Consider the following 26,909-nt stretch of genomic DNA (forward strand, 5'->3'; position numbering starts at 1 on the left):
TGACTATTTAACACAAATATGGTTATTAAAATGATTCTGAGTAGCATTATTCTGTTGTAAAGTGTGGATGTACTTTTCAGGATGACCCACAAGAAGGGCACTGCAGTTATCTATTCTGAAAGTGAGGGGGGCTCTGAAAATGATCTTCTCTGGAAGGAGGCTAAACACCGATATTGACAGAGTCTGTTTGTCCTACGAACAAAAGGTGATGGCAAAAGATGACTTATCACAAACATCTTCCTAGGCAACTTAAATCGGATTGGGAAAGGGGTCAATCCCGGTTACTACTTATTGATTTGTTAATAGCTGTAGCTTTTCAGCAGATATCAAAAAATTGGAAAGACTCCTCTAAATTGTCTTATTTAGCTTGGTGGTATGCTGTATGCCATAACCATCGCCTCGAAACAGCACTTGCTTATCCTATTTCTCTTGCTACAAAACGATTACACCTCTGGGGCCCTTTCACACAATTTCTAGGGGATACAATGAAGAAAACTTCTTTACCTGCTCTCTCACAGCAAGAAGTTTCCAAGCCTCCTTGACCTCCTATTGTTTGTTTACAATTATGCTTAATTTATCATTTCCTACAATGTCTTTTAAGATTATGTCTTTTTGACATGTATTGCTATTTACACTTCTTGTGAACCTTTGACCGTTTTCATATCCTCTTCTATAATATCCTTTTATTATCTCCATGAGTATTGCACATCATTATTATTCTTTATCACACCTTCTTGTATATATGCATTAACAAATGATTGCTGGTACGAAGTATTGTTTTTTATGTGATCATATTAATATCTTCAATAAACCTTTTCTTGAACTTAAAAAAAAAAATGACATAAGAGTTTTACTGTGAGGCAGCAAAGAGAGACAGTCTGTGCGTCCCTGCAGCTTACACCTCTTAACCAGTTGCGTAACAATAGCTCACGCAGCCTCTGCGGTGTGGGGGGGTCCCCCGAGCTCCAGGCGGGCCCTCCGGCACACTGCACGGTCGGGAGCGTGGGGCTGCCTCCTTCATGCATTTTGCAGGGGGGGTCTCAAGTTTTGTTACCCCACTGCTCTTTACCATGCCACACCCCACCAGCCTTGGCTGATTTGCTCTATCAAATTCTTTAACTAAGCTCTGTCCTCTAGACCAGTTCAGTAAGAGAATGGCGCAATGGACGTCTGACAGCTTGGAAACTTCTGCTTCAGAGGTGGGCATTGTGTAATGACGTTGGAGACTTTGTGGTATTTCTCATGCCATAGACATCTAACCTCCTTTGACGGGAAACTTGATGTCCTTAAGTTTGATGATTGTTCTTTGCATTTCCAATATGTCGCCTTCGTACTACTCATTATCACCCACAAAGCCATCCATGTAGGAGTGCTACAATGCATTAATGGCTGGGCAGAGGATAGGCATGCAGCTATCATGTACGCCTACTTCTCACATTTGCTTCCTTATTTAGAAGCAGACATAGGACTATCCTAAGGGCCTACTTGTAGCATCCACTGCCACATTTAGCAGTCGTCGGATGGTAGTCTTCCTGGGGGCACACTGCCACCAGCACTGCTATTAGGAAAACAATCACCATAAAGCACATACCAGTAGACATGACATGGGAGCATCTGCCCTATTTAGTGACAGCCTTCCACCTCCATGTCTGAAGGTTTTTTTTCTTCTTTTCAGCATGAGTCCCACCATAAATCTTATTTTTACCATAGTAGCACCCACCATGTGGGCAGGAACTTCTTCTGTTAAAAATAAAAAAGCAGAGACCTGACGGCAAACTCTAGATACAGTGTGCTGCCCATGGCTGGGCTGGTGCATACATGGTCTTCAATGAGTCTAGGTCCTGGCTTGAAGAAAATTATTTATCAGTTTCATGTAAAATTTTGTTCTCCACGCCTGGTATGTAACAACAATCGAACATATAACTATGGATATGTTCTAGCCAGAAATTTCAGCAAAACAAGTTATTCGTCAAGAACCTCAGAAACCTAGGAGGATCTTCCTCTGTGCAGAGGTGAGCTGGCAGTTCACGCCACAGCACCTGTTGCACTTTATAAATCCCTGTTCATTCATCCGGCATGCTGTCTAAAACACTGCTAGTGTCCTTCCCCGTGATGTAACATTGTGTCTGGAGAGCGTTAGGTGGCGCTAACCAAGATGGCCGCACTGATGTGAGGCTCCTTGATGCTTGACCCCTCGCATCCGACCTGCATCCGTCATAGCTGTCCTAGGTACGATCCAGCGGTCACCGCTTATAGAGGAGCTGCTGCCCTACCCTCGGTGCGATTTCCAGCTGATTCCTAGCTCCCGAGGCCGAGATAGGAGGCCCGTTAGCTGCACCGGTGAGAGGGACGCACCCAGCCGGTTCCGCGGCCGGCACTACGAGCTACGTGAGCCCGAGGCGTGCAACGAGGTGCGAGGGCCACGTGGCCGACGGCGGCCGTCCATCCATCGCGGGAGCCTGCGGAGGGGAGACCACACCTTTCACGGACTTCAAGTGAGTCGGGGGGGGGGCGGCGGCTGGTGAGCGCCCCCCAGAGCTGCCACGGGGTGGGCTCCCACGAACTGTGGCAGGGAGGCACTGTCCGGCGGGCGGATCGGCCCGAGCTGTGCGGGCCCGAACGAGAGGCCGGATCCGGCTTTGCAGTCGCTGGCGCCCACCCCCCGCCTACGCTGCCGGCCACGGATCCGCACCGGCTCCCCCTGGCCCCTGTCACCCTATCCTGGGCACCCGACGGGGGAACTCTTGACTGGGCGATCCCCGAGGAGGTGACGTCCCGCCGGACCCTCAGGGCAGCTGCCACACACGGGGCTGCGGCGTTTCCTTGGCGCACACAGCTGTGGCATGTGGGGGATGCTGAGCCGGGCCTAACGGCCGCTTGAGACCACTCTTGTCCTGTGCCACTGACCGGGAGGCGGTGCCCTCCCCCCCCTCTCGAACTTTGCCCATCTTGGCCGAGCGGGGTGGCCCCCCGGCACTGCGGATGGACGGGCGGGGGCGCCGCCTGGCCCTTGTGCCTGGGGAGGTCTGGCTGTCTGCCCCGGGCCGAAGGTGGATGCGGAGGTGACCTGCTGATCGGGGACGGGCCTGTGGGCCGGGGCGGGCGACAGTGACTTGACGGCCCGTGAGCTGCGCTTCGACTGGCGACCACCACGTGTGCGGATTACATCGAGGTGCCTGCGGCGAGGTGAGGGAGGCCCAGCCCGGATCAAACCGAGGAGGTGGCGAGCCCGACGGACTCTGGGCCCTCCCTCACTGGGGACAAGACATACCTCTACCCTTCCCCTTTCCTCGATTTCTCCGTCCCGGGCCTGGCGCTGGAGGCCGCTTTCCGTGGCGGGTGAGGGCCGTCTGGCGGTCCACCGCACCAACCCTCCAGCCCGGGGGCCATCATGGGCAGGGAAAAAGGCCCAAAACCGCCGGCAAAGTCTCACCAAACAAAGATCGACCAATTTGCGAGCTCGGACCCGCCGGGCGCGGGCGGAGGGGCGGCGCCGGCTCCGAACAAGGACTTGGCCATCATCCTCCAGGCCATTGAGCCTCCCGCACATCCTTGGAGGGGATGGTTGGGGAAGTGAAGGTGGACGTTACACTCCTGCGGCAGGACCTCCGCAACGCCACGGCCCGCATCACGGAAACGGAATCCCGGATCTCGACGGCGGAGGATGACATTCGCCAGCTGCAGGACCAGGTCCAGGAGCTCACGACCCACTCCAAGGAGCTGCATCGACGGGCAGAGGACGCCGAAAACCGAGCCCGCCGCAACAACCTTCGCCTGGTGGGCTTTCCGGAGGGGGTCGAGTCTGGCCGAGCCGACGACTTCCTAGACGCTTGGTTCAAATCCTGGATGCCGGCAGCTAGTTTGTCGACTTGGTTCGTGGTGGAGAGGGCGCACCGGTCGCTGGCAGCCAAACCTCCAGTGGGAGCCCCCCCGCGCCCCTTTATTCTGAAGATCCTCAACTTCAGAGACAGAGACGCCATCCTGCGGGAGGCGCGGGTGAGCGGCCCCTTGACTTTTAACAACCACACTATCATGATCTTCCCGGACTACACCCGGGAGGTCCAGGAACGACACCGCTCCTACACGGAGGTGAAGCAAAAGCTGCGCTCCCTGGGCCTCCAGTACCAACTCCAGTTCCCAGCCCGCCTGCGCGTTGTTTTCCAGGGCAAGACTCTGTTCTTTGACACTCCCAGGGCAGCATGTGTGAGAAGTTGGCCTGATGTATGATGTCACTAGTTATAGTGTACACCCTATATCAGTCCAAATACCCTTATGGTGATTGGTTGTAAAGTCAACCTTATAGACCAGCTATCCTAGTGGTAGCATGGACAAGAGCAGTCTTAGGCTAAACTCTGAATGGCATGTGAAGCCAGCTGTGATACCATATATAATCCCTTGAATACCAAATGAAAGGACACCACAACAGATATATATATAAAATAAAGTGTATTTATTCTAAGCAAACCCTCAGCACTCTTTATGAGATTAGAGGTAAGTACAACACAGTCTTATTAATGCATACAGTAAGTCACACAGGTAAGTAATACAGTTAGGCCCTAGGGGCCACGCAAACCATATACTAAGTAAGTGGTATAAGAACCACTGTCACGGAAATAGAATAGGCCTAAGCCTAGGGAATCGCTGGGGCTACACTACACTAGCGTTAGTTAGGAAGTGGGAGGCCCACGGGATTCGTGTGCAGAGTGGAAACACTCACGCGTAATGCGTAAAAGTCAATAGCAATGTTACAGTTTAGAAATAGATAGATTTAGGACACTTCCGGAGTAGCTAGGAAGTTGAGACTTGAAAACTAGACACTAGGATAGTCACTATCCTGATGAGCACCGGAGTACCCAAGTTACCTAGCCCACAGGCTGCGGGTGCATAGGGGTGAAGATGCGTCGTTTTCGTCGTCGACTCCTATGGATGCCTGAAGAAAGATGCTGACAGGCAGTCAGGGGAGAGTGTCCGGTGGATCCCAAGGCTGGGATCAAGAAGAGAAGAAACCTGCAAGCAGAAGGGACAGAGTCAAGGTCACTAGCCAGTGACCACGTGGAACCAGGAAGGAACCAGGCGATGTCGTGAAGAGTTGCAGGTGAAGGTGAAGCTTGTCGCTGCAGCCAGGAGGACCAGGAAGCGTCGAGGACGACCAGGACCAGGAGGCGAGCTGTCCCACGAAGGCTCTTGCTGTCGGCGGCGTCGAAGTTGGACTAGGACTCACCAAGCCTTGGCAAGCGGAACCCACGAAGAACAAGGGACTTGCTTCTGGTGCAGACCAGGAAGGTCTGGGGTGCTTCTTCTTTGCAGAGAAGCGGGAGCCAGTCTGGAGGAGCCAAACCAGCGCAGAAGATTTCAGGGAGCGTCGTCACAAAGGCCACTAGCCAGCGGGCAAGCAACCGGACAGACGCGGCAAGCAGGAAAATGCTGAAGGGCCCCACGCAGGACTCGTGGAGTGTGGGGGGCTGATCTTCGGTGCAGATGGTGCTTGGGGTTGGGGCTTCTCAATCCCCGGTGCACAACTTCGAGGGTACCTCAGAAGCTGCGCTGTAAGTTACTAGCCACTTTTCCCAGGTAGCCGGTCCCACGTCGCTCGTCGCCTCCACGGATCTCAGCTCTGCTGCAGATGTGGATGAGGGTCGGAGAAGTCTGGAAGTCAAGGCTCTGGTCGGGCTCTGCAGTCGGTTCCTCGTAGAACGGTCGCAAAGCAAAGGGTAGTCTCTTGATGGTGCCTGTTTGCACAGGGTAGCCACTCCTTGGCTACAAGGGAGATTATTCAGTCTTCTTCTTTCGTCGAATGTCGAAGGTCCAGAGTTTCTGTTCAGTTTTGCAGGTTCAGGATAATCTAATCTCTTGAGGCCCAACTCCCACTCTTATACTAATCTGGGGGGCTGGGATACCTGCTAGGTCACGCCTTATGGGTGGGACCTGGGAGGGGGTGGTTACACCCACTTCCCTTTGTCCAGTTTCGCGCCAGAGCTGGGGCTGGAGTGCCCCAGCGCCGGTTTGAACTGGACTATGCAAGGAACACCTTGTGTGCCCCAGGCATGTCTCATTCCTTTCAGCCCACCCTGCCCCAATACACTAAAGGCTGTCTGGGGGGGTGCTAGCACCTCCCCAAGCAGGAAACCTATTGTCCAGGCCTCCCTGGCTGGGATCACTCCCAGCAGCAGGAGGTCAGACTTGTGTCGTGGCAGCAGCATCCATTTTGTGATGCTGAGGCTTTGGTCAGAGGCTAACAGTGGAAGTATGATTTTAACATGTCTTTCCCTCTAGAAGGGGGGGATAATATTCTCATGTCCAGAAATGGCATGGGGGTATTATTCCCTAGTGTTAGACACCTTACACGACATGTTTTGATAAAGCCAAACCATAGTTACCATAACCGTCTAAGATTATAAGGCACTTTAAGAGTATATGGTAGGCTATATCATAGAACAGCTATAAGGACAAGGTTCCGAAAGCTGCAGACAGGCTCAGCTCATGCTAGAGCACCATCTCACATGTTACCAAGCACTCTGCCTCCAGGATTGTCAAGGCCTGCCATAGGAGTGACTGATAGGTACACATGTGTCTATATGTAAGTTAGGTATAGGAATACTACACCTAAGCAAGGGGTGATTACACGACCTTGCCCCAGCTGAGTGATCAGCCAGTTGTGTCAAAATGGAAGGCCAGGCCAGGGGTGGCATAATACATGCTGCAGCCCCTGGTAGGCCTAGGGTACACCTATGCCCTGGGTACCTAGGGTACACTGTACAGGGGCCAATAAGGTGATCCTATCCAAATGGGTTATGCACCTAAAGTACATAGTATTAATTTAGAGAGAGAACAGCAGGGCTGTGGGTCTGATTAGCAGGCCCACAGCCACATCTAAGTCGAAAACCAGTAAAGCAAAAGCAAAAAGTGGGGGTGAACATAGAAAGCAGACCCTACTCTCCTACAGCATGGACCTGGCTCACCGAGGAAAAACCTCTGCGCCAGTCCGAACGGGTGTCGCCCACTACTGGGCCCCAGGGCCGCGATGCAGCTGGGCCCCAATGACAACGGCGCAGGAAGCGCACGCACTCCCGGCAACGCCGAGGCGCGGCAGCGGCCAGGACCCGGTCCGCGAGCATGTCTGAAAGACAAACGAGAGACTCATCTGCCTCGTCTGAGACATCCTCTCATGCAGCTGGGGGATCTTGGCGCCATCTGTCGCCTCTGCCGGATAGGTCTCCGACCTCCCTCACCGCACAAATAGACCTGTCAGACCTCTCCCGCAGCCCTACTATATGACTTTCTCTTTGTTCTCGGTATCCACGGGGGGGCGGCGGGGGCGGGGGGCTCTACAGTCTCATGCTTTCACGTAGAAACCTAGGACAGGACACTGGAATCCGTACTTCAGGAGGGGTCCACCACGCTCTTTACACCCGAGCGCTCATGCTTGGGGCCTTGTAATTGTTGGGTACAGTTAGGGCGACAGATGCTTCCTTTCTCGAAGTGTAGGGTGGGGGGTGGGGGGTTGGGGTTGGGTATTTGTTGGCTGTTCCTCCTTGGGGGGGTGTTTTGTTTGGTTTGGGTTTGTTCTCCATTGAGCCTCTCATGCAGCACCACACCACTAGTGTCGCTACGCTACTCCATGCAGGCACTGACACGCACTCCGCCGTCGCTCGCTTTCCGCCGCCGTCCGCTGGCTTCCCCTAGCGCGAGACCCGTAGTCCCTCTGGGGCCCTCATGCTCCTTGCTCCCTTCCGGCGCACCCACGCCATTGGGTATCTTCCCGGCGTCCCCTGGCTGCTTCGCTCCCAGCGCGACCCGCTCCCACCGCTGTCATGGATGACCTAGCTCCCAAGGCCCAGCTGCGCATCCTGTCCTGGAACGTGAATGGCTTGTTGGATAGGCTCAAGCGCACCGCTGTCCTTAAATATGCCCAGCGCGCAGAGGTAGATGTGCTCCTGCTTCAAGAAACCCACCTGCTTGGCGAGAAATGTCCCTTTCTGGCGCGCTATGGGTTCGACCGGGTGTGGCATTCCGGGTTCTCGCGCGGTTCGCGGGGGGGTCGCCGTCCTGCTGCGCCGCTCCCTCTTGTTTTTACCCGAGTGATCCATGACCCCGATGGAATGGGGATTGCCGTTTGCGGCACGCTTGAGGGTCGGCCGATCACTTTCCTGTCGCTCTACGCGCCGCCCTCCGGGCTGCCTCAGGCTTGATCCCATGTCGCATCTCGGCTGGCAACTCTCCCACCGGCCCTATTGTTCTTGGGGGGGATTTCAATGCAGTCTCGGCCCCGCAACTCGACTCCTCGGGACCGGTTTCAGACTCCCGCGCAGCGCGGGCGAGGCGGCTGGCGGGTTGGGCGGAGGCTCAGGGCTTGTGCGACGCATGGCGGATCTGGCACCCACACGCACGTCAATACACTCATACTTCGGCCGCCCATCACACCCATGCACGCGATCTATGTCCCCCCCGCCGATTGTGTAGGCATCCAGGACATCCGCATCCTCCCCAGAGGGATATCTGATCACTCTCCGGTTCTCCTGGGTCTGGGCCCCTCGCCCCGCGTGGCCCGCCAGATGTGGCGCTTTAAGGCGTGGTTCCTCCAGGACAAGACGCTCCGTAAGGAGGTGGGGTCCGCATTGACGCACTATTATGGTGACAACGACGGTTCGGTCTCCTCGGCGGGCACCCTTTGGGAGGCCTGTAAGGCCACCATTAGGGGGGCTGCCTCTGGCAATCCTCGCTGGCGAGGGTGTACAGGTGGGGCGATAAGAACGGGGCGCTGCTGCATCGGCTGGCCACTTACCCCAGGGCATCGCGCATCATCCTGGCGGTCACCGACTCTGCTGGCGTGCTCCAATCTTCCTCTGTAGCGATAGCGGAAGCTTTCGCCCAGTACTATTCGCAGCTGTATCGGGACCGAGCACCGGACCTTTCCCTGGCCTCGCTGCTCGCCGCTAGTAACTTACGAATTAACCAACTTAGGCCAGGAGACTGGGAGAGTCTGGAGGTGCCCATTTCTCCCGAGGAGATCGGGGATGCGATAGGGCGTACGTCCGCCGGGAAGACCCCGGGACCGGATGGCTTCCCCCAGGAGTTTTATGCCGCCTATAAAGATCACCTGGTCCCGCGGCTGTGTGATCTCTTTGCGGAAGCGGTCGACAAAGGCTCCTTCCCTCCGGAAGCCGACATTGCCACGATTGTGGTTCTGCCCAAGTCTACGCCGCCACCCAGTGATAGGTCGGCCTACCGGCCGATCTCTCTTATTAATACCGATATCAAGCTTTACGCGGCAGTCCTGGCACAGCGGCTCCGGCCCTTTTTGTCGTGCTTGGTCCACCCGGACCAATGCGGCTTTATGCCACACCGGGGCACTCGCCACTGCCTCCGTCGCCTTCACGTGGCCTTGGCTCACCGCCATCGCTTGCCTCCATATCTCACCCTCCTGCTCGCCGACTTCGAGAAAGCTTTCGATTCGGTTGGGTGGGCCTACTTGTTTGACGTCCTGACCCACATGGGTTTCGGCCCCAAGTTCGTCGGAATGGTACGGGTCCTTTACGCGCACCCCCGCGCCATAGTGTTGGTTAACGGGGCGCTGTCGGGGCCATTCCGGATCGGCCGAGGGACGCGGCAGGGGTGCCCACTATCGCCTCTTCTCTTCGCGCTTACGATGGAGCCCATTGCTGCTCTGATCAGAACGGATCCTTTCCTTGAGGGCTGGGAGTGGCCGGGCCTGGAGGCGGACAAAATCGCCCTCTATGCGGACGACGTCCTGTTGTACCTTGGTGATCCGGCACGCTCGGGACCGCGCGCACTACACATCTTGGGCCGCTTTGGCAGCGCATCTGGCCTCTACTTAAACCCGCGAAAATCGGTCCTTGTGCCTCTGCACCCCTCCCGGGAATATTTTGACTGGCAAGACACTATTCCCCTCCGCCGGTTGTCCTTCAAATATCTGGGCATCTGGGTCTCCCTTCTCCCGGAATTGAGCTGGGCACTTAACGTGACCCCCCTGGTCAAGAAAGCCAAGGTAGATCTGGCGAGATGGCAATCACTCCCGCTCAATCCACTGGGGAGGGTGGCCCTATACAAAATGATGATTCTCCCCCAGTTCCTCTATGTGTTGCAAAACACTCCCTTGTCCTTTCCTAGGCCTTGGTTTCGCGAGCTGGACGGGATGGCGACCAGATTTCTCTGGGGTGGTGGGAGACCGCGGCTGGCCCTGTCGGTGTGTCGCCTGCCTACCTTTGATGGGGGTCTGGGCATGACCAATCTCTATCTCTACTACCTGGCCACCCGCCTCCTGGTCGTTCATGATTGGTTTGGTGGGGGATGGTCTGACCCGGCCTACAGAGTGGAATTAGAGGGCCTAGGTTTCTCCCGTATTCAGGACCGCCTGTACGGCGCCCCCGTCCCCGACTCCTGCCCAGACATCACCAAAGCGATCTTCCTGGCTTGGCGAGCGGTGCTGCGCCACACCCGGTGGACCGGGAAGCTGACTCGCGTCACCCCCCTCTGGCACGGGACATGGTTGCGGGACGTTGCGGAACTGTAGGGCTTTAAATCATGGGATCTACTCGGCATTTCCCAGCTGGGAGATGTCTGGCGGGGGGGGGGACGCATGTGCTCATACTCAGAACTGCAGGCGCGCTTCTCCCTCCACTCATCCTAATTTTATAGATACCTCCAACTGCGACATGCCATACGCACTTACACCCCACTGGACATTAGGCTGCCGGACCACAGCCCCCCGGAGACTCAGGTCATGCTGGGCAACCTGGGGAGGGGGGGGTATTTCCAGGATATACCGTTCTCTTATTAACAATACCCCCACGTCCTGAGAAGGCCTAAAGGAACGTTGGGAGGAATGGGTGGGTCCCCTGGACGAGGCCGACTGGCGGGATGCCCTTATGGCCCCCAGGCTGGTGACGGCCTCCGCCAAACTGAGGCTTATCCAAATTTATTACCTCCACACTGCCTACCTCACGCCGGCTCGCCTGCACCGTGCGGGCCTCTCCGCTGACGCAGCTTGCCCCCGTTGTGGCTTTGCACCAGCCGACTTCATCCACATGGTGTGGTCTTGTCCGGAACTGGGGGGGTACTGGAGGGGCATAGAAGCCGAACTCACGGAGGTCTTGGGGTGGGAGGTGCCACATGACCCTAGACACACCCTACTGGGCATCACTGAGGGCCTGGATGGCACACACGCAGAGAAGTTATTCCTCACAACGGCGTTAATGGTAGCGAAACGTGACATTGCCTGCGGCATGGAAGCAACCGCAGCCGTCTAACTTGGCCAAATGGAGCACTGGAGTGGACTGGTGTGCGACACAGGAACGGACTCTCTACCAGGCAAGGGGCTGCCAAAAGAAATTCCGAAGGGTCTGGGGGAAATGGTTGGGCAATGTACTATGAGCGCGCTGTTCGGGGGGGGAGGGGACGGGGGAGGTTTCGGGGGAGGCGGGGATGTGGCGTGTTCTCATGCTATGTTGTTATATGATGGTGGTTCGACAGGCTCAAAGTTTTTATGTTGTATCTCTCAAAACGATAAAAACTTGTTTATCAAAAAAAAAAAAAACATTGTGTCTGGAGCTGCTGAGTAAACTGGCATCTTAGGATTGTCCTCTCTTAACCTTGCGGATAAGTGAGCCAGTTCAAGGTAAAGATGGACGGTTGACCAGAGCAAGGAAATGGCTCGGGCTGCTCAGATTGGGCTACTTGGAGTCTAGAGATGGAATGGACATGTGGGCCACTGTACAAGAACTTTAGTTAATCAAGATGTGAAATTAGAATGGCCCGGAGAATAACTACAGAATTCTGAATGCTCTTCTAGGAAGTGACTAGCTAGAGCAAATTCTGTATAAAAAAATCTTAACCACATTAGGAATTTGCTTTTCCAGAGATTAGTTGAAGTTACAACTGAATCACAGGTTTTTTACCTATGATTGGCCACAAAAGAAGCAGAGCAGTGAAAAGGAAGCTTAGAAAGGGACCTGCCCCTACACTCATGCCTTACATCTAGGCACCACTTAGGGCCTGTATGTTCTGCCTCATGCCGGACAGGGTGTCACGCTTGTATGCCAATTTCTGTCTCCCTCTCCGAACACACCTTCAGCTGGATGCTGTCCACAAGTACCTGAAAATCTCAAATACAACCACCTCATGCACATTAATTAGAGCAAACAACAACCCCACATCTGTGGCCCACAAAAGCTTGAATGTCCACACAGTCCATTCTGAATTTGACCCATGTCTGTTAAGGAATCTATAATGTTTAGTGCCAGCAACTCTATGTTCAAGTGATCATGGAGATGATGGAAGACAATGGACCTAATCACCTTACCTACAATTGCTTAGTCAACAGCTTGAAGGCTCAAAGGGTGGAAGGTAACAGGATTTTTATTGTCATATTTAACTGAGAGTCAAAGACCTTGAGGTCTTAAAGTCAAGGTCTTAATGCCAGGTTTGTGACTCAATGAACATGCATCCACTCCAGGAATCTTTGTTTGACGTCATGGGCAAAGGTTCGAATCCTAGCAGTCCACTCAGACTTTCATCCTTCCAAGTTCAATAAAATGAGTACCACTGAGATGGGTAACAAACATCTGTTTGTCAATGCCACCATACCCTGCTAGAGAAAATGCTTTACAAGCATGTTATGTCTTGTTAAAAGCTTCACTATAGCTTGATTTTTTTATGTATGACACATGTAATATTATACAACATAAATCAGTTGGCTGTGGATTTAGATCAATGTTGGACATCTCCACTGTCTTGGAGGAAAAGGGTCAGTTTAAAAACAACAATGGCACACCTTGGCGTGGCTGCAGTGTCTTCCTCCGGGGGTATCCACCAAGGGAGAGGAATTCCAAACGTTAATTCCTGTCAGCCAGCAGACTCACACTTTTCAACGAATATGGGCAGGGTATGGCAAAGATTCAGGTAGCACCCCCCTTAATTTTATTAGAGTCACCAGCGTTCCCCAAAATCAGGATGGGTTGCCAAAAACGGTAGCGCAGAGCAACATTTCCTGTGAGAATGTACCTGGGAAGTGCATGTTTTTTACTTTCTTGCCTTTTTCCCCCTGCATGTATCTGCAAGACAATTGGCATGCCAAATGTCAGCCAGTTGCACAGTGGGCATGCAAGATTTCCTGCAGATTTATCAAACTGCGTCAAATTTATCAGCATTCTCCAGAGACCTTAGAGGCTTCTCTTCCCCCCACCCGAGATCACCACTGCAGCCAGTACATTGTGCTTTTTAAAAATGTTTGGTGTGTATATGGGTGTGTATGTATGAATGTTTGTGTATTTGTGCTTATGTGAATGGGTGTGTGGGTGTGTATGTGCTTGTGAAGTGTATGTGTGCACACTTGTGAATGCATGGGTGTGAGTGTGCATGTACATGGGTGCCAGTGTGCATGTACGTGTGTGTGAGTGTGCGTGTCCGTATGTCCCATCCACCACTTCCTCCTGCTCAAAGTACCATCTGCCACTGTGAAATTAGTTTTAAACCCAGGGGTGAAATCAGAAAGCTAATGCTTAAAACCTACACACAATTCTAAATTCATAGGTGCATTTTTTTGCTTTCTCTGTGTTATTGTTTTTTTGTGTCTTTTCAGAAAAAAAGGCCGATAGCATTGCACTTGGAAGTGTGGGATCAGTGAGCCTGAAAAGGGGCTGAAACACTGCTTGATAATTTTTTGAAGTTATTTTTTCCACAGTCAATCAATCAATCAGGGTTCTTGTAAAGTGCAACTACTCAGCAGTTAGGGTCATAAGGTGCAGGGAGAAGGGTGGGGGGGAATCTTTGGTTCAGTCGAAGAACCAGGTCTTGAGGTACTTCCTGAATTGAGGCAGCGACGGTGATTGCCTGAGATGTAGAGGCAGGGAGTTCCAGGTCTTCGCAGCGAGTTAGGAGAAGGATCTTCCCTCACCTGTGGTCTTGTGGATCCGTGGGATGGTGGACAGGGCCAGTTGGGTGGAGCGGAGAGGTCTGGTGGATGTGTGTGGAAGGAGAGGTGGCGGTTGAGGTATGCAGGTGTGGCGTTGTGGAGGTCTTTGTAGGCATGCATGAGGAGTTTGAAGGTAATTCTTTTATGACTCTGGTACCAGTGGAGGTCTCTCAGGTGATGTGGCTGCAACGGGGAATCTTCAGGATGAGTCCGGCGGAGGTGTTCTGGATGTTCTGCAGTTTCTTTAGGAGCTTTTTGGTGGTATCAAAATATAGTAGGATGCAATTTCTACCATAAATTGCATCCTACTATAATTTTATTTATGGAAATGTGTTTACATTGATTAAGTATACATAAATTTTTCCATATGGAACCACTATTAAAAAAAGAATGATTTAAAGCCCTGCTTCTCTTTGAGTAGGGCAGCCTTTGTGTTTAGAGAATCATGATAATTTTGGAGAGCATTTCGCTTTGGTTTGACGTATCACTGATAGCGCTGGTGTAGTATTTTCCGATAACTAATGTATTAAGTTTTCCATATCAGGAGCGAGGTGTTTTTTGTAGTATGAGGTGCTAGGGGATTTACTTTTCTTTCATTCATATCCTGGTTTGTGAATGGTATGCTTCATGACCATCAGTTCTCGAGAGTACCATGGTGAAGATGGTATAGGCTGTGTGTTTTCAGTGGGGCATGATGCTTATGTGATTTTCCAGGTTTGTACTGAAGTACCAGCTATGGATGTCAGATGCTAGAGAGGAAGGTCTCTTGTTTGCGGTGTTGGGGCGGCAGTAGTGGTCTGTCTAGGGGCCTTTAAATGATGAGGTGGATGTCTGAATGACAAAGGGCGAGAAAAGGCGTGTGAGGAGCTCCACAGATTTCAGCATTGTTCATTCCCTCTAGGGCGCATGACCAGGAGGACTTGTGGATGACAGCCAAGTCTACCCCCAGCTTTGGTATGGCATGCAAAATAAACGCTGTAGCCTTAGGACAAAAGTACACGAAGTATGTGTGAGGATGTGGGGCTGAGCCATGATTCTGTAATGAAGACGGTGTATAAATTGTGGTGAGTGATGAGGTCGGCGATGTCTGGAACAAGGAGCACAGTGAAGCGAGTGTTAATGAGCATGAGGTGTTCAGTTTGAAGATGAGTAATGATGAGTGGACGAGATTGGAACTGCACGCAGGGAATATGCGATGTACGTTTTAGTGGTGGATGGTTGTGAGTGTTTGAATTGTATTAAGTGTTTGGTGAGGTACATTTTGGTAATCTTACCTGCCAGTTTGATGATGCAGTCTTTTCTGGAGCAGGCATTCTGGCCACAATTCTTTCCTGGCCTGAACAGGCTTCAAAAAAAAGCTTCTAATGTGAATGTCCATCTTAGCAGTGGCCACACAGGCAAGAGGGAATGCCATGGGAATCCGTCAACAGTAGGGACCTGCAGCAATTGGCTCAGCTGTCATAGTGATGTGAGGTAGGAGGGCACAGTGGCTGCTGGGACACTCTTTTCCACAGCTGTCACCTAGGGCACATGGTTTGGCCATTTGGTAAAGATGCAGGATCTGATTTTTTGATCCAAGGATGCGGTAGTTTCTGGGATTTATGACTTGGGGATAGAGTCCCGGTGCCTGCCACCTCCACTTCCTGCTTCGTGCAAAATTCTGATAAATAAGTGAGACTTCCTGCAGAGGTCCATCTGTGACAGGGGCTGCAGTCTTCTGGAGTGCCTAATGTTGGTGAATGTTTTCCTCCCACCCACCTGAGATGTTTCATTGTTATGATTTCCTGTGTATGTGGGTCTGAAAATGTGATCAAAAAACGTGTGCGAGTTGAACAATTACTGTAATTTCTGTATCTTTGTAGTTACCAACACTTAATCCTCCAATAACTCACCTTCATGTGACTAACATGTACCTAGCAAAACCAATTTTGCATTTGTCACCCCGAGTGGGACAGGTATGCTCAGACGTGAGTCCCGTGCTCTCCATGCCATTGGAGTCAAGCTATCCTGGCTGAAGAGGGGTGAAACCCCGAAACCGGTCCTAGGATGCTTGTTTCCAGTCCAGGGAGGACCTGGCTGGGCAGTTCGGGCTGGACTGTTCCCATGAGGCACAGGGTCAAGACTGATTTGCATATGGCTGGGTTCAAACTGGAATGGCATGGTGAGCAAAAAAACGATGGATTTAGGCCCAGATCTCTGTATTGGGGTGAATGTATGACATTGTTCTGCATTCTGTCCATCAATTGTTGTTTTAACATGTACCTAGCCATACTTATATTTGTCTATGTCTCATATAAAAGAGGGCAAGGGTTACAAAAAACTGCAAGAAGCCATCAATTCCAACAAATGCATTGCTTGCATCGATGTCAAACGCTGACTCCTCGTAAAAGGAAATCATGTCAGCAAGTTGAGTTTACTCCAACCCCCAAAAATAGATTTATTTAGGGATGCGGATGTATTTTTTTATATCGACTGTGAGGTACAGCTGACATAACAGCTGCTTTATTAGACTAGTCTGGAGTTGGTATTTGTGAAACATGTTCCCCTTTATCAACCATTTATCCATGTATGGATATGCAAGCACACGTTGCATACATTTGCAGGCACCGCAAATGGACATTTTGGGACAATATCTGACGTGGATTTGATCTCTAATAAGTCAACTGATCATTTTCCTTCCTTACCACAAATCTTACCTTTGGCTTTTGTTTGAGGTGAACTGGAATGTGAAAAAAGGTATCTTCAGATCCAAATAATCATATATAACTTCTCGGAAGGATTTCATTTTGAAGTCTGAAGTCCTTATGTAGTGCTTGAGCGTCCAAATATGCAGGTTACAGCCTTTGTGCGCCAACTTTCCTTGGGTTGAGAAATTACATGACATACACTGCCCTATCTCTAGCTAAATAGGGAAAGGCTTCTAACATGATGTTGGATCAAAGGCCTTGGATCTCCTCGTATATAGAAAGTAGAAGCATGTTTTAAGTGTTAGTTTAGTAGGTGGAAGTCACCATCAGTTGTCAAATGGGATGCATTATCCAGATGCATTTCTGTCCAAAAACTGACACGCCTGAAGTTATCATCTATTGAGTATCTAAAATATTTGGGGGAATGTGGGTGGAAGCTTTTGTAGATTCTCAGGTATCTTAACTCTAACTCAGTCGTCCTTCCTTGCACCCAGTCTAGCTAAGAACCAGTGACACACGGGAGATCTATGATATCATACACAATAAATTGTCTGTTGAGACACACTGCAATAACAAAAGGACTGAGACGTGAAGATTGACAAAGACTTGCAAACTGGCCAATAGGTAGTCATAGTTTCGTATTATAGCTCAGTGCCATGCAAGGGCTAAATATGTATCTGCTTAGAAAGAGGAACAACATTCCAGTATCTTTTGTTGATTATTTTTGTAACCACCCTACATTTCAGAGTCATGAATTAAGATGTATTTGTTTTAAAAGCAATAGCTCTGCTGCTCATTGAAATTATTGTTCAATGATGATACTGCGAGTTCCAATCATACTACCACATCCAGGACTAAGCCTTGACTGCCTGGTCTTGGATGGCCAAGTCTAAATAGGGAGTAACTTTCCAAATGGGGTTTAATAGTACTTGAGACAATGAACTGCCTGTTGTAAATGACCATATCCACAATAGATAATGAGGAACTAACGTAATAGCCATGCATTGAAATGTACAAGACCCTGACAACAATGCATGAGACAAAGACATAAAACCCGATTATCTTAATACATCCATACAAGACACCAACAAATACCACAAAAAGATTGTTGAAACACACAAGGCCTTTGCAAAAATTCATTTATGATGCGGATACTAATAAATGCGGGTCTGAAGCAAAGAGAGGGACACAAATGACAAAACTTCGAACTCGAAGGGCTATTTAAATAACAGAGGATTGACTCCTTTATACACAATTCTCTTATCGAGAAAATAGGATTATGTTCAATTCCTTTTCAACTGGAGGGAGTCATCCCTCTTGGAATCAGTTTTACTTTCCCAACATGTTACATTTTTCCCATAGTCTTGAAAGAGATTTCCCATCATACAAATCTTCCTCACTGCCGAAGAAGCTTCACCGCCATTGAGTTCAATAGGGTGAGCAACCACAAACTACGCGCTCAATGGTGACTTAATAGGGCTTGTAACACTATTTAAGAGGGCATGATAAGCTGATCCTGCCTTCTGTGTGATTTACGTACCAATGGACTGCCTCAGTTCTCCACATTGGCTGATGTGCGGCAGCTTAAGCATGTCCTTCCATTTCTTACTCCGGCCATTCCTCTTGCCTCCGCCGCCTAAAAGAAATAGAGAACATTTTAGACGAATCAACCTATAATGAGCCACCATTACTGCACAATAGCAAATACAGGTAAAACACAGGCTTTGAAGGCAGGAAGCCTGACTTAAGAAAGAAACAGCCATGGATATACTTAGTGAAAAGTCATGAACCTTTTTAAAGCATACAAAAATAAAGCCACATTTCAGCTCCATAGCTTTTATTAGGGTTTTATTTCCCAGGGGTATCACAAAGTTAGCATACCTTGTGTTCTGCTCTGATTTTCGGTGGATACTTACTACTGGGTTACAATATTTGCCACAGTCCTTTTTCATTTCCTAGTATGTTAAGTATCACTTTATCTTGATTGCATGCACTCACGTTAAGCCACACACTCCGTGTGTAATGGGTGTGTGCATACCTTTTGAAGGCATCTTAAAACATTCACGAGAGCCATTACTACTGAGTTATGAAATGCAGTATTAAAACAAATAAATGACTGTATTTGGATCTTGTTAGATAGGGGCATCTTATCATGCGTTTGTGCTAGAGCATGATTGGGTGTTGATTTTCCTTTAGATGTAGTGTTCCTTTTTGCTGTTGATGAGTGGTGCTTGTAAATATAGTTTTTAAATTAGGGAACTTTGTGTTGTAGCAGTTCTCAGCACTCCTTCTTTTCCTATTTTTAGTGCCTCATGAAGGGTCGTGATTGGGATGAAACACTTGGCTGTCTACAGCACTATTCTCATTTCCTTTTGCAACTATATGCACAAGAGCACCTCACCTCATGGTGATGAGGAGAGAACAGGAGCCGGGGTCTCTATCACTCAAATGTAAGTGCTTACCAGAAGCCAAGAGATTGATAATTAGAAGGAAAAAAAAAACATGCGGGTCCGAAGGAGGTATATCTTAAAAAACGATATGTATGGAGGAATGAAGGGGTTAAAAAGAGAAAAGTAAATGCATGTCCCGGTAATAGACTAAATACCCTTTTTTTTTTTTTATAAGATGGGCATGTATTCATCAGCTGTGCCACTGCAGTGCTGAGTGTAAAATTCTTAATTGTGATTTGGTGGGAAACGCCTGGATAGGCTGCAAACCAAGTTTATGCCCAGCAGTGACGTTGTGAGCCTCCCAGTTTTAGTAGCTAGAGCACGGTGAAGTTCTTTATGGAACTTTTCTGTCTGCAACGTGGCAGATAAAAGCTCATAATTAATGCTATTTTAAAGGAAGTTGATAAAAACTGTAACGAAAGGTAGATGAGAGGATGGATAAGTAGTTGAAAGGATGGGTGGGTAAAGGATCAATGGATGAGTAGGCGAAAGGATGGTTAAGACTGATTTGCATATGGCCAGGTCTAAACTGGGGTGGCATGGTGAGCAAAAGAATGATGGATTTAACCCAGATCTCTTGACTGGGGGTGAATGTTTTGATTTGTTCTGCATTCCGTCCATCAATTGTGTGTCTTTTGCTTTCTCGCCCTAAGTGCGCCAGGTATGCTCAGACGTGAGTCCTGGGCTCACTGTGCCACTGGAATCAAGCTATCCTGGCTGAAGAGGAGGGTGAAACCCCGAAACCGGTCCTAGGATGCTTGTTTCCGGTCCAGGGAGGACCTGGATTGGCAGTTCAGGCTGGACTGTTCCCATGAGGCACAAGGGCAAGACTGATTTGAATATGGCAAGGTCTAAACTGGGGTGGCATGGTGAGCAAATAATGATGGATTTAACCCAGATCCCTTGACTGGGGTGAATGTTTTGATTTGTTCTGCATTCCGTCCATCAATTGTGTGTCTTTTGAAAGGATGGTTAGGTGGAATGATGAATGGGTGGATGGGTTGAAAGATCGGTGAGTGGGAGGATGGATGGAGGGTTGAATGGCACGGCCGGACTGGGAACCGAAACCTGTCCTGGCAAACAGCTCGGCTGGCCCCTGGGAGGGGGATCATCTGGGGGGGGGGGGGGGGGGGGGGGAAAGGCTGAGCTTTTTTTTTGCCAGGGCCGGTTTCGGACGCTTGTGTTACACAGGGGCGATATTGCAGCTATGCTACAAAATCGGCCCCACAGGAGTACAAAACCGCCCCCCACCCTGGAGGCCCATAGGGGAAACACCCGGTGCCTGCTATGGCCAGTTCGGCTTTGATGAGTGGGTGAAAGCATGAGTAGGTAAGAGGATGAATGGGTGGGTGAAAGATGCATGAGTCCTTGAAAGAATGGATGGGTGAGTAGATGAAAAGATGAGTGGGTGAGAGGATGGGTGGATAATTGGGTGAAAGGATAGCAGAGTGAATGGAAATCTGAGAGGATGAATGGGAGTGAAGGGTGGCAGAATAAATGGAAATCCGAGAGGATGGATCGGTGGGTGAAAAGATGGCAGAGTAAATGAGAGGATGAATGGATGATGGTAGTTGGATGGATAAATGGCTGGCTGGCAGAGTAAATGCAAGCCTGGGAGGATTGATGAACAAAAAGATCAATTGATGGATCAACTGTTTTATTGATAGATGGGTAAGTCAAATGATGGAGTTCTGGGAGGATGAAGGATGCACACATTGATGATGTGTGTGTGAATGGATGGGTGGATGCAATGTCCAATCAATGGATGGGATGGTGAAAGGCTTAGTGATTAAAATAATAATTGGATGACAGAATTTAAAGGTGGAATGGTGTGTATAAACAGGTGGATGGAAAGGGGAAATGATTAATGGATTGGCACTTGGATGGAAGAGACAAGAGGTTCAAAGTGGCGAGTATTTAAATTTTCTGGCTATTTCCTTCATTCACAAATACTGGTATTCCAACTTTTGGGGTAATATTGCATATTAAGGATTGGTATTTTGCTGGTGGTTGTACAGCACTGTATTCCTGTCAGAATAGACTAAAGCCGACTGACGTGAAAAATACAAGAAAGACTGGAGAATACATGTTCCTTCCATGCCAGTTTATATGTAGCATGTTGTGATGTCCAAGAAAAATTCAGCGAACAACTGGAAGTAGTCATCATCTTGGTTTGTCAGAACTGCGTTTTTACATATTGTGATGTATCCTGTATTAAAAAAGTGAAAGTCACATAAAGAAGCACAGGTTTTTCTTTTAATAAAAAAAATCGCCTGAGTCATAGGCACTTGCTGTTTTAATCTTTTGCTCACACGGTCCTCCTGCAGCAAGGAGATAAACTATATTCAACAAGTATCAGCACACTTCCGACCACAACTGTGGCAACCACAAGAGTTGACACATTCTTGGCACCGGGTAGAAGTTTACATTCACAACAGACAGGATTGAACCACCTGCGCCAACAGGAAGTGACATATTAATGAAGTTCAGTCAACCCTTGCAGCGAGCATTCCATAGGCCCCGGGAATACAGCAAGCGTTGTTCTGGAACCTGTGTGTTAATTCAGTCCCTCCTTTGGCAGGACTGCAGTATCTGAGAAGACCAGCCTCTCTCTAGATCGTGAAGTCCGTCTTGGACTGAAAATGTTGCTCCTGTGTCTGTTTTTCCAGGAGGCTGTAGCGACCAGTCGGCCCATCTGTAAAAGCCGAGCTTGGACTCTTGGCGTGGGCTTGTGGATACCCCGAAGATGCAAGTCACAATGTACAGCAGAGATAGTGAGCAGGTGGCGAAGTTTAGCTCATCAGAGCCGAAGAGGCAAAGAAACGGTACAGTCTTGACCTGCAGGAGTAGAAGACGGGGAGGGTTCAGATGGGGGACCTTGGACCAGCTGTTAGGAAGATTATTAGGCCTCTATCATTCATACAGCTCCTCAAAACCTCTAAGAGATTGTTGTATGAAAAAGGAGGAAGCATGCTTAACTACACTGCTCACAAAGTGATGGGTGGAGTGCTTGAATTAATGTCAGCAGTAGGAATCACTATGGCCAGCATTGCAGTCCATTCATAGCTCATCTGTCCCATTACAGACAGGGCCCAGGCATATGCAATTCGGAATTGGTCCATTCCACCAAGGATGGTTCAACCCGAATTACCACACCTGGTGCCCTTTCAACGGAAACACAAACAATCTCCAACCCGTTTCTGCCATGCCAGGAATCATCAATAAAATATAGCTTGAGTTCTATTTCACAGTGATCTCAAGAATCACATCTGGAAAGTCAGGGCCTTAGGAGGATAAATAACAGACTCAGGTTCCGTTACTGCATTGTACATGATGTGAGGAAAGTGAGGGTGCCACATCTTGCGCTTATCAAGGTGCCAACCACGGGTGGCTGATTGGCCTGAAACTATATGAGATTCTAAGTTCAAAAAGGGATATGGGTCTTATTCACGAATGTGAGAGAATCTGCATGAAGTGGTATGGATGTTGAACGGCTTATTGGCTCATAGGACTAGACAACATAACCTATCACATCCTGAGGAAGTCCACATATGTGGCCGAAACGCTATGGCTGTCTTTGCTGTAACATTTGGATTTCTGTTTTTAACAGGCAAATTAATATGAAGAATTGGAACACTATTGGAGTTTGAATGGGGCTTTCCTTTGTGAAAAAACTGAATGTGGTGCATCTCTACTTGAATTAGTAACAGACCCGGGCCATTCACGGAGCACCCCCTATCCCCTAAATGTTGCTTGAAGGAGGAGACATGCTTAACTAGGAAATGATTAGGAAGGAGGGGCAATTAATATTATTCACTAGTCCACTGCCATGAATGAAACCCCAGACAAATTACACTCGGCAGCAAAACATGCATTTTTCCACCTGTGTGACATTACTTTTTGTTTGGTACTTGCAGTGCCAACACTACAGTCCAAAATTAGTACTTGTGCTTATTATGCTCAACAGAGTATGATGATCAAAAGGCAATGCGAGGCAAGAAGGGTGGATTCCGTCAGACCATGCAGTTCACTCACTGGAGGTGCAGACAGCAAGGAAGATGAGCCTCCAAGAGGGACCTCGGAGGTCTCTAAAGGTATCCGATGGCTTCACTACAAGTCCATCATAAAATCAAAATAGCAGAATTAAGTGACAACAACAGGTTAGCTGCTTTTATAATTATTCTACTACCAAAAAAGACCAGACAGGTGCACTAATCAAGAGCCACTTAAGGTGGTAAGCACAGACACAGATGGTGGTAGTGCTACAAACAAAGATGTACAGAACGTTTACCAAGTGCTTCCCCAGGCCATGACTGCCGTCAGTAAAGCCCCATAGTATTATAGTAAATGTTGTACTTGTAATTTTTACCCAGACTCAAGAGCCAAGGACTACTGGACTACCCTTGCTGGGAGAGGAAGCTGCTTATTTGACCATTTTAAGTTTTCTACAGCATTCGAAGTCAGCATCATCTAACAAGCCAGAGTACCTCAGAAGCACTTTAATGGAAACGAAACAAAATGATAACAGGAAAGTTAATTAGTGAAGATTGAAATGTTTAAATACAGAGATTACCTCAAGAAAACAGGTCAGTGTGTTAGTGTTAAATTAATATTGAAGAAGGCAATAAAGGATACGAGGTCTACATGAACCATAATGCTATGCAGCCTTACTGATGGCAAATACCTCTGAAAATTCTGCGTTGACCACAAAGAAGAAATGTCAGCCACATACGACTTTCAACTTCTGAATGGTCGGAGGCATGGCCTGGCAAGCTGGCCTTGCTCATGCATTGAGCACGGACTCCCAGGGCCCTCAATCTATACCGCAATAATCCTGTGGACCTTGAGGAATCTAATCCACAATAATCCCGTGGTCCACAAGGATGGGCTCTCCTAGACCCATGAAGACCCTGCAATACACCTTTGAACTGTCTTGACTCTACAGGGTTGTGGTGCTCTGAAACTCGCTGGAGGAGCAGGGTTTGGCTGCATGGTGAGAACTAAGATGGCGATCAACAGCCTAGCGTGCCCTAAAGAAGCAGCACAGGATCCTTCCTGACCCTAAAACAACTGCTCAGTCGGGTTTGGGTGACTCTACAGGCACACAGCAGTGTTGGGGGACAGATAGGGCTAAGTGCATCCACCAACCCCTTACCTGGCAAGGGCTGACGTCAGAGACAGGGCCCAGGAGTGCAGCTAGGCTTCCGGGAAAGAAAATGCGATAAGTGAGGGAGGTGTCACGGAGTCTCCTGAGACTGAGGTGACTCGCTGACCTAGTGAACGCAGGTGAGGTATATCACAAGACCCATGGCAGATCATGATTGTGACATTGAGGTGGTGAGAAGACACATACAAGTGGAGAAATTCAGTGCAACACTGCGTTCATGAAGTGGAGAGAAGCGCACTGGAGAAGACACCTTCTGGAGTCCAGGAGGTTCACTGAAGATGAATCAAAGGTGGGAAAGGAAACTCATCAAGGCAGGGCACGAGAAGCAGGAAAAGATGGAGCCCCTTCCCAAGAGATGAGTTCAAGATAAGAAACCTCATAATGAAGTTGGCTCATGTGATCCCCTCAAGATATCCAAAAGCCATTTAGAAGACATTTTCAGAGCAAGATAAATAGGAGCCCCATAGTACAAGCTGTCTAGTAAACCAGTAAACCAGCTCACAACTTAAGAATTAACCTCTGGCCTGTCAATGATGATGGTGAGGGAAACACTAGAATAACATGTTGAAAGGAAGATAAGCCGAGACTGAGAGCAACTCCCCACAAATTCAGGTTTCAAGTAGTAATGGGCATTTACAAAACAGTACAGACGCGGCTATGGGATTGACTCCAGCTCCTGCACAATACTGCGAAACAGAGGTTGCATGCTAGGAGGGCTTTCTGCTCCATCCTTAAGCCAACAATCGCTATACTAATGATTTGGAATAATGGGGAGAGATAGGTACTCAGAGGCATTTCAGCAAACACGAATCAAACAATATGTCGAAGGATCTACAAATGCTGGTGTGCAGATGGACGTAGGGGGCCCGCCGAAGTGCAATGAGTCCCCCGACAGCCATAGAAAGAATCAGTCAATTGCTATAAAACAATTTCCACAAAAGTGAATCTCCTCAGGGTTGATCCTCGCAAGGTAAATGAAAGATCTCTAACGACTGAGAAGTCAGTTGACACCCTAATTACAGAATTACTGGATCTGAAGACAACAGATGGTTGCCTCTCACGAGCTAAAACAGATGCTGGACAATAGACTGTAAGATGCAGAGGGAAGATCCATCCACAATAACATCCGATTTATGGGGCTTCAGGAGCAGGTCGAAGGGGAGTCCCTGGAGCAGATCATGATAGAATTGATCAATAGCACACTGAAACCTCCTTGTCTTTCTGCCCTGTTTATCATGGAGAGAGAGCACACAGACCCCTGGCCCCACCATCGCTTCCGGGAGCAGCCTCAAAGGCATTCATAGCCAAGCTCCTTAACTATTGCATCACCCTACAGTGGGCCAGGCGAGAAGGAGAGCCTAAGTATGAAGACCAGGTCATTCAGCCGCGGCCCGTGGAGGGAGTTCCGTGGGGCGGTAAGGCGGGGCGGGGGAGGGGTAGGGTGGGGGGTTCTAAAAACCGGAATATGGATAATTACAGGTAAGTAAACAATTAAATAAATAAAACGAATTTCGTAGCGCGCGCTGCATCGCATTTTGCGATGCAGCGTGTGCTATGAAATTCGCTGACAAAATTACAGGTAGCCCAATACCTAGGCAGTTTCCTTTCCAACCATTTGGCTCCTGTACTGGAGCTTAATACAGGGCTACCCCCGCACACACTCTATAGCGACGCAAATACACATGTATGATCTAGGAGACAAGGCAAATAAACTCATGGCATGGTTGGAGAAAAGGGATAGCGGTCGTAACTGGGTGTCTGAGATACGGACCTCAATCGGCACGGTGAAAGGGACAGGTGCAGCGATAACTGAGGCGTTGGCCCAATATTATGAAGGGATATACCAATCCCAGATGGAAAGGGGGGTGGAGGATTGCGCACATTTTTACAGGATATTAGTATGGAGGACCGGAAGGCGATAGAGGCGGACTTCTCCATAGAAGAAATAGAGGGGGCCATACAGGACCTTAAATCTGGGAAAGCGGCAGGCCCGAACAGTTTCCCACAAGTGAGTGGCAGGACAACTCGCACCCCACATGCTCCGAATGTTCCAGAAGGCGAGGGCGGAGGGTACACTACCACCTGACCTGAGGACTGCTACTATTGTTGTAATCCCTAAGAAAGGCAATCCGCACGATAGCTGTAGCTCCTATCGACCAATTTCACTCCTTAACTTTGAAACTAAGGTCTTGGCTAAAGCGCTCGCAAATAGGCTATCCCCTGTGATACAGTCATTGATCCATATTGTATAAATTGGGACAAGTCCCTGGTGTACACTCTTGCATGGGAAACCCCAGTTTTGACATCGGCAAGTAAAGAGCTGGTCCACAGGGAGTCTTTCAAATATCTGGGCATCTGCATTACCAACACGGAGGATGGGTTTATGCAGCTTAATGTACATTTGCAGCTTGAGAGGCTAAAGGGGGATGTGGCCCATTGGCGGCGCTTACCGGTCTCCCTTATGAGAATGGCGGTTTTGTTTAAAATGATGGCCCTACCAGGTCTCCTCTACGCCCTACAAAATACCTCGTTCCTGGTTCCGGAAGCTTTCTTCCGCGCGGTTGAATCAGAACAGCGAAAATTGCTGAGGGAGGGGGGCAGTTGCCCCAGGATTGCCCTAAAGAAATTGCAGAAGGGGGTTTATGAAGAGGGACTGGCGGTACCGGACATCAGTA

General features: G+C 49.3%; 1 protein-coding gene across 1 annotated transcript in view; it reads right to left on the bottom strand.

Annotated features, from left to right (window-relative positions):
- Positions 1–26,909, bottom strand: part of GRK4 (G protein-coupled receptor kinase 4) — a 468,205-nt gene that overhangs the window by 336,576 nt on the left and 104,720 nt on the right. Inside the window, exon 2 of the mRNA XM_085642501.1 lies at positions 18,158–18,253. Within this exon, the coding sequence (XP_085498627.1) occupies positions 18,158–18,253 (96 nt within the window). The remainder of the gene's footprint in view (positions 1–18,157; positions 18,254–26,909) is intronic.

Source organism: Triturus cristatus, chromosome 2_2 (assembly GCF_964204655.1).
Source record: "Triturus cristatus chromosome 2_2, aTriCri1.1, whole genome shotgun sequence".
NCBI classification, from domain to species: Eukaryota; Metazoa; Chordata; class Amphibia; order Caudata; family Salamandridae; genus Triturus; species Triturus cristatus.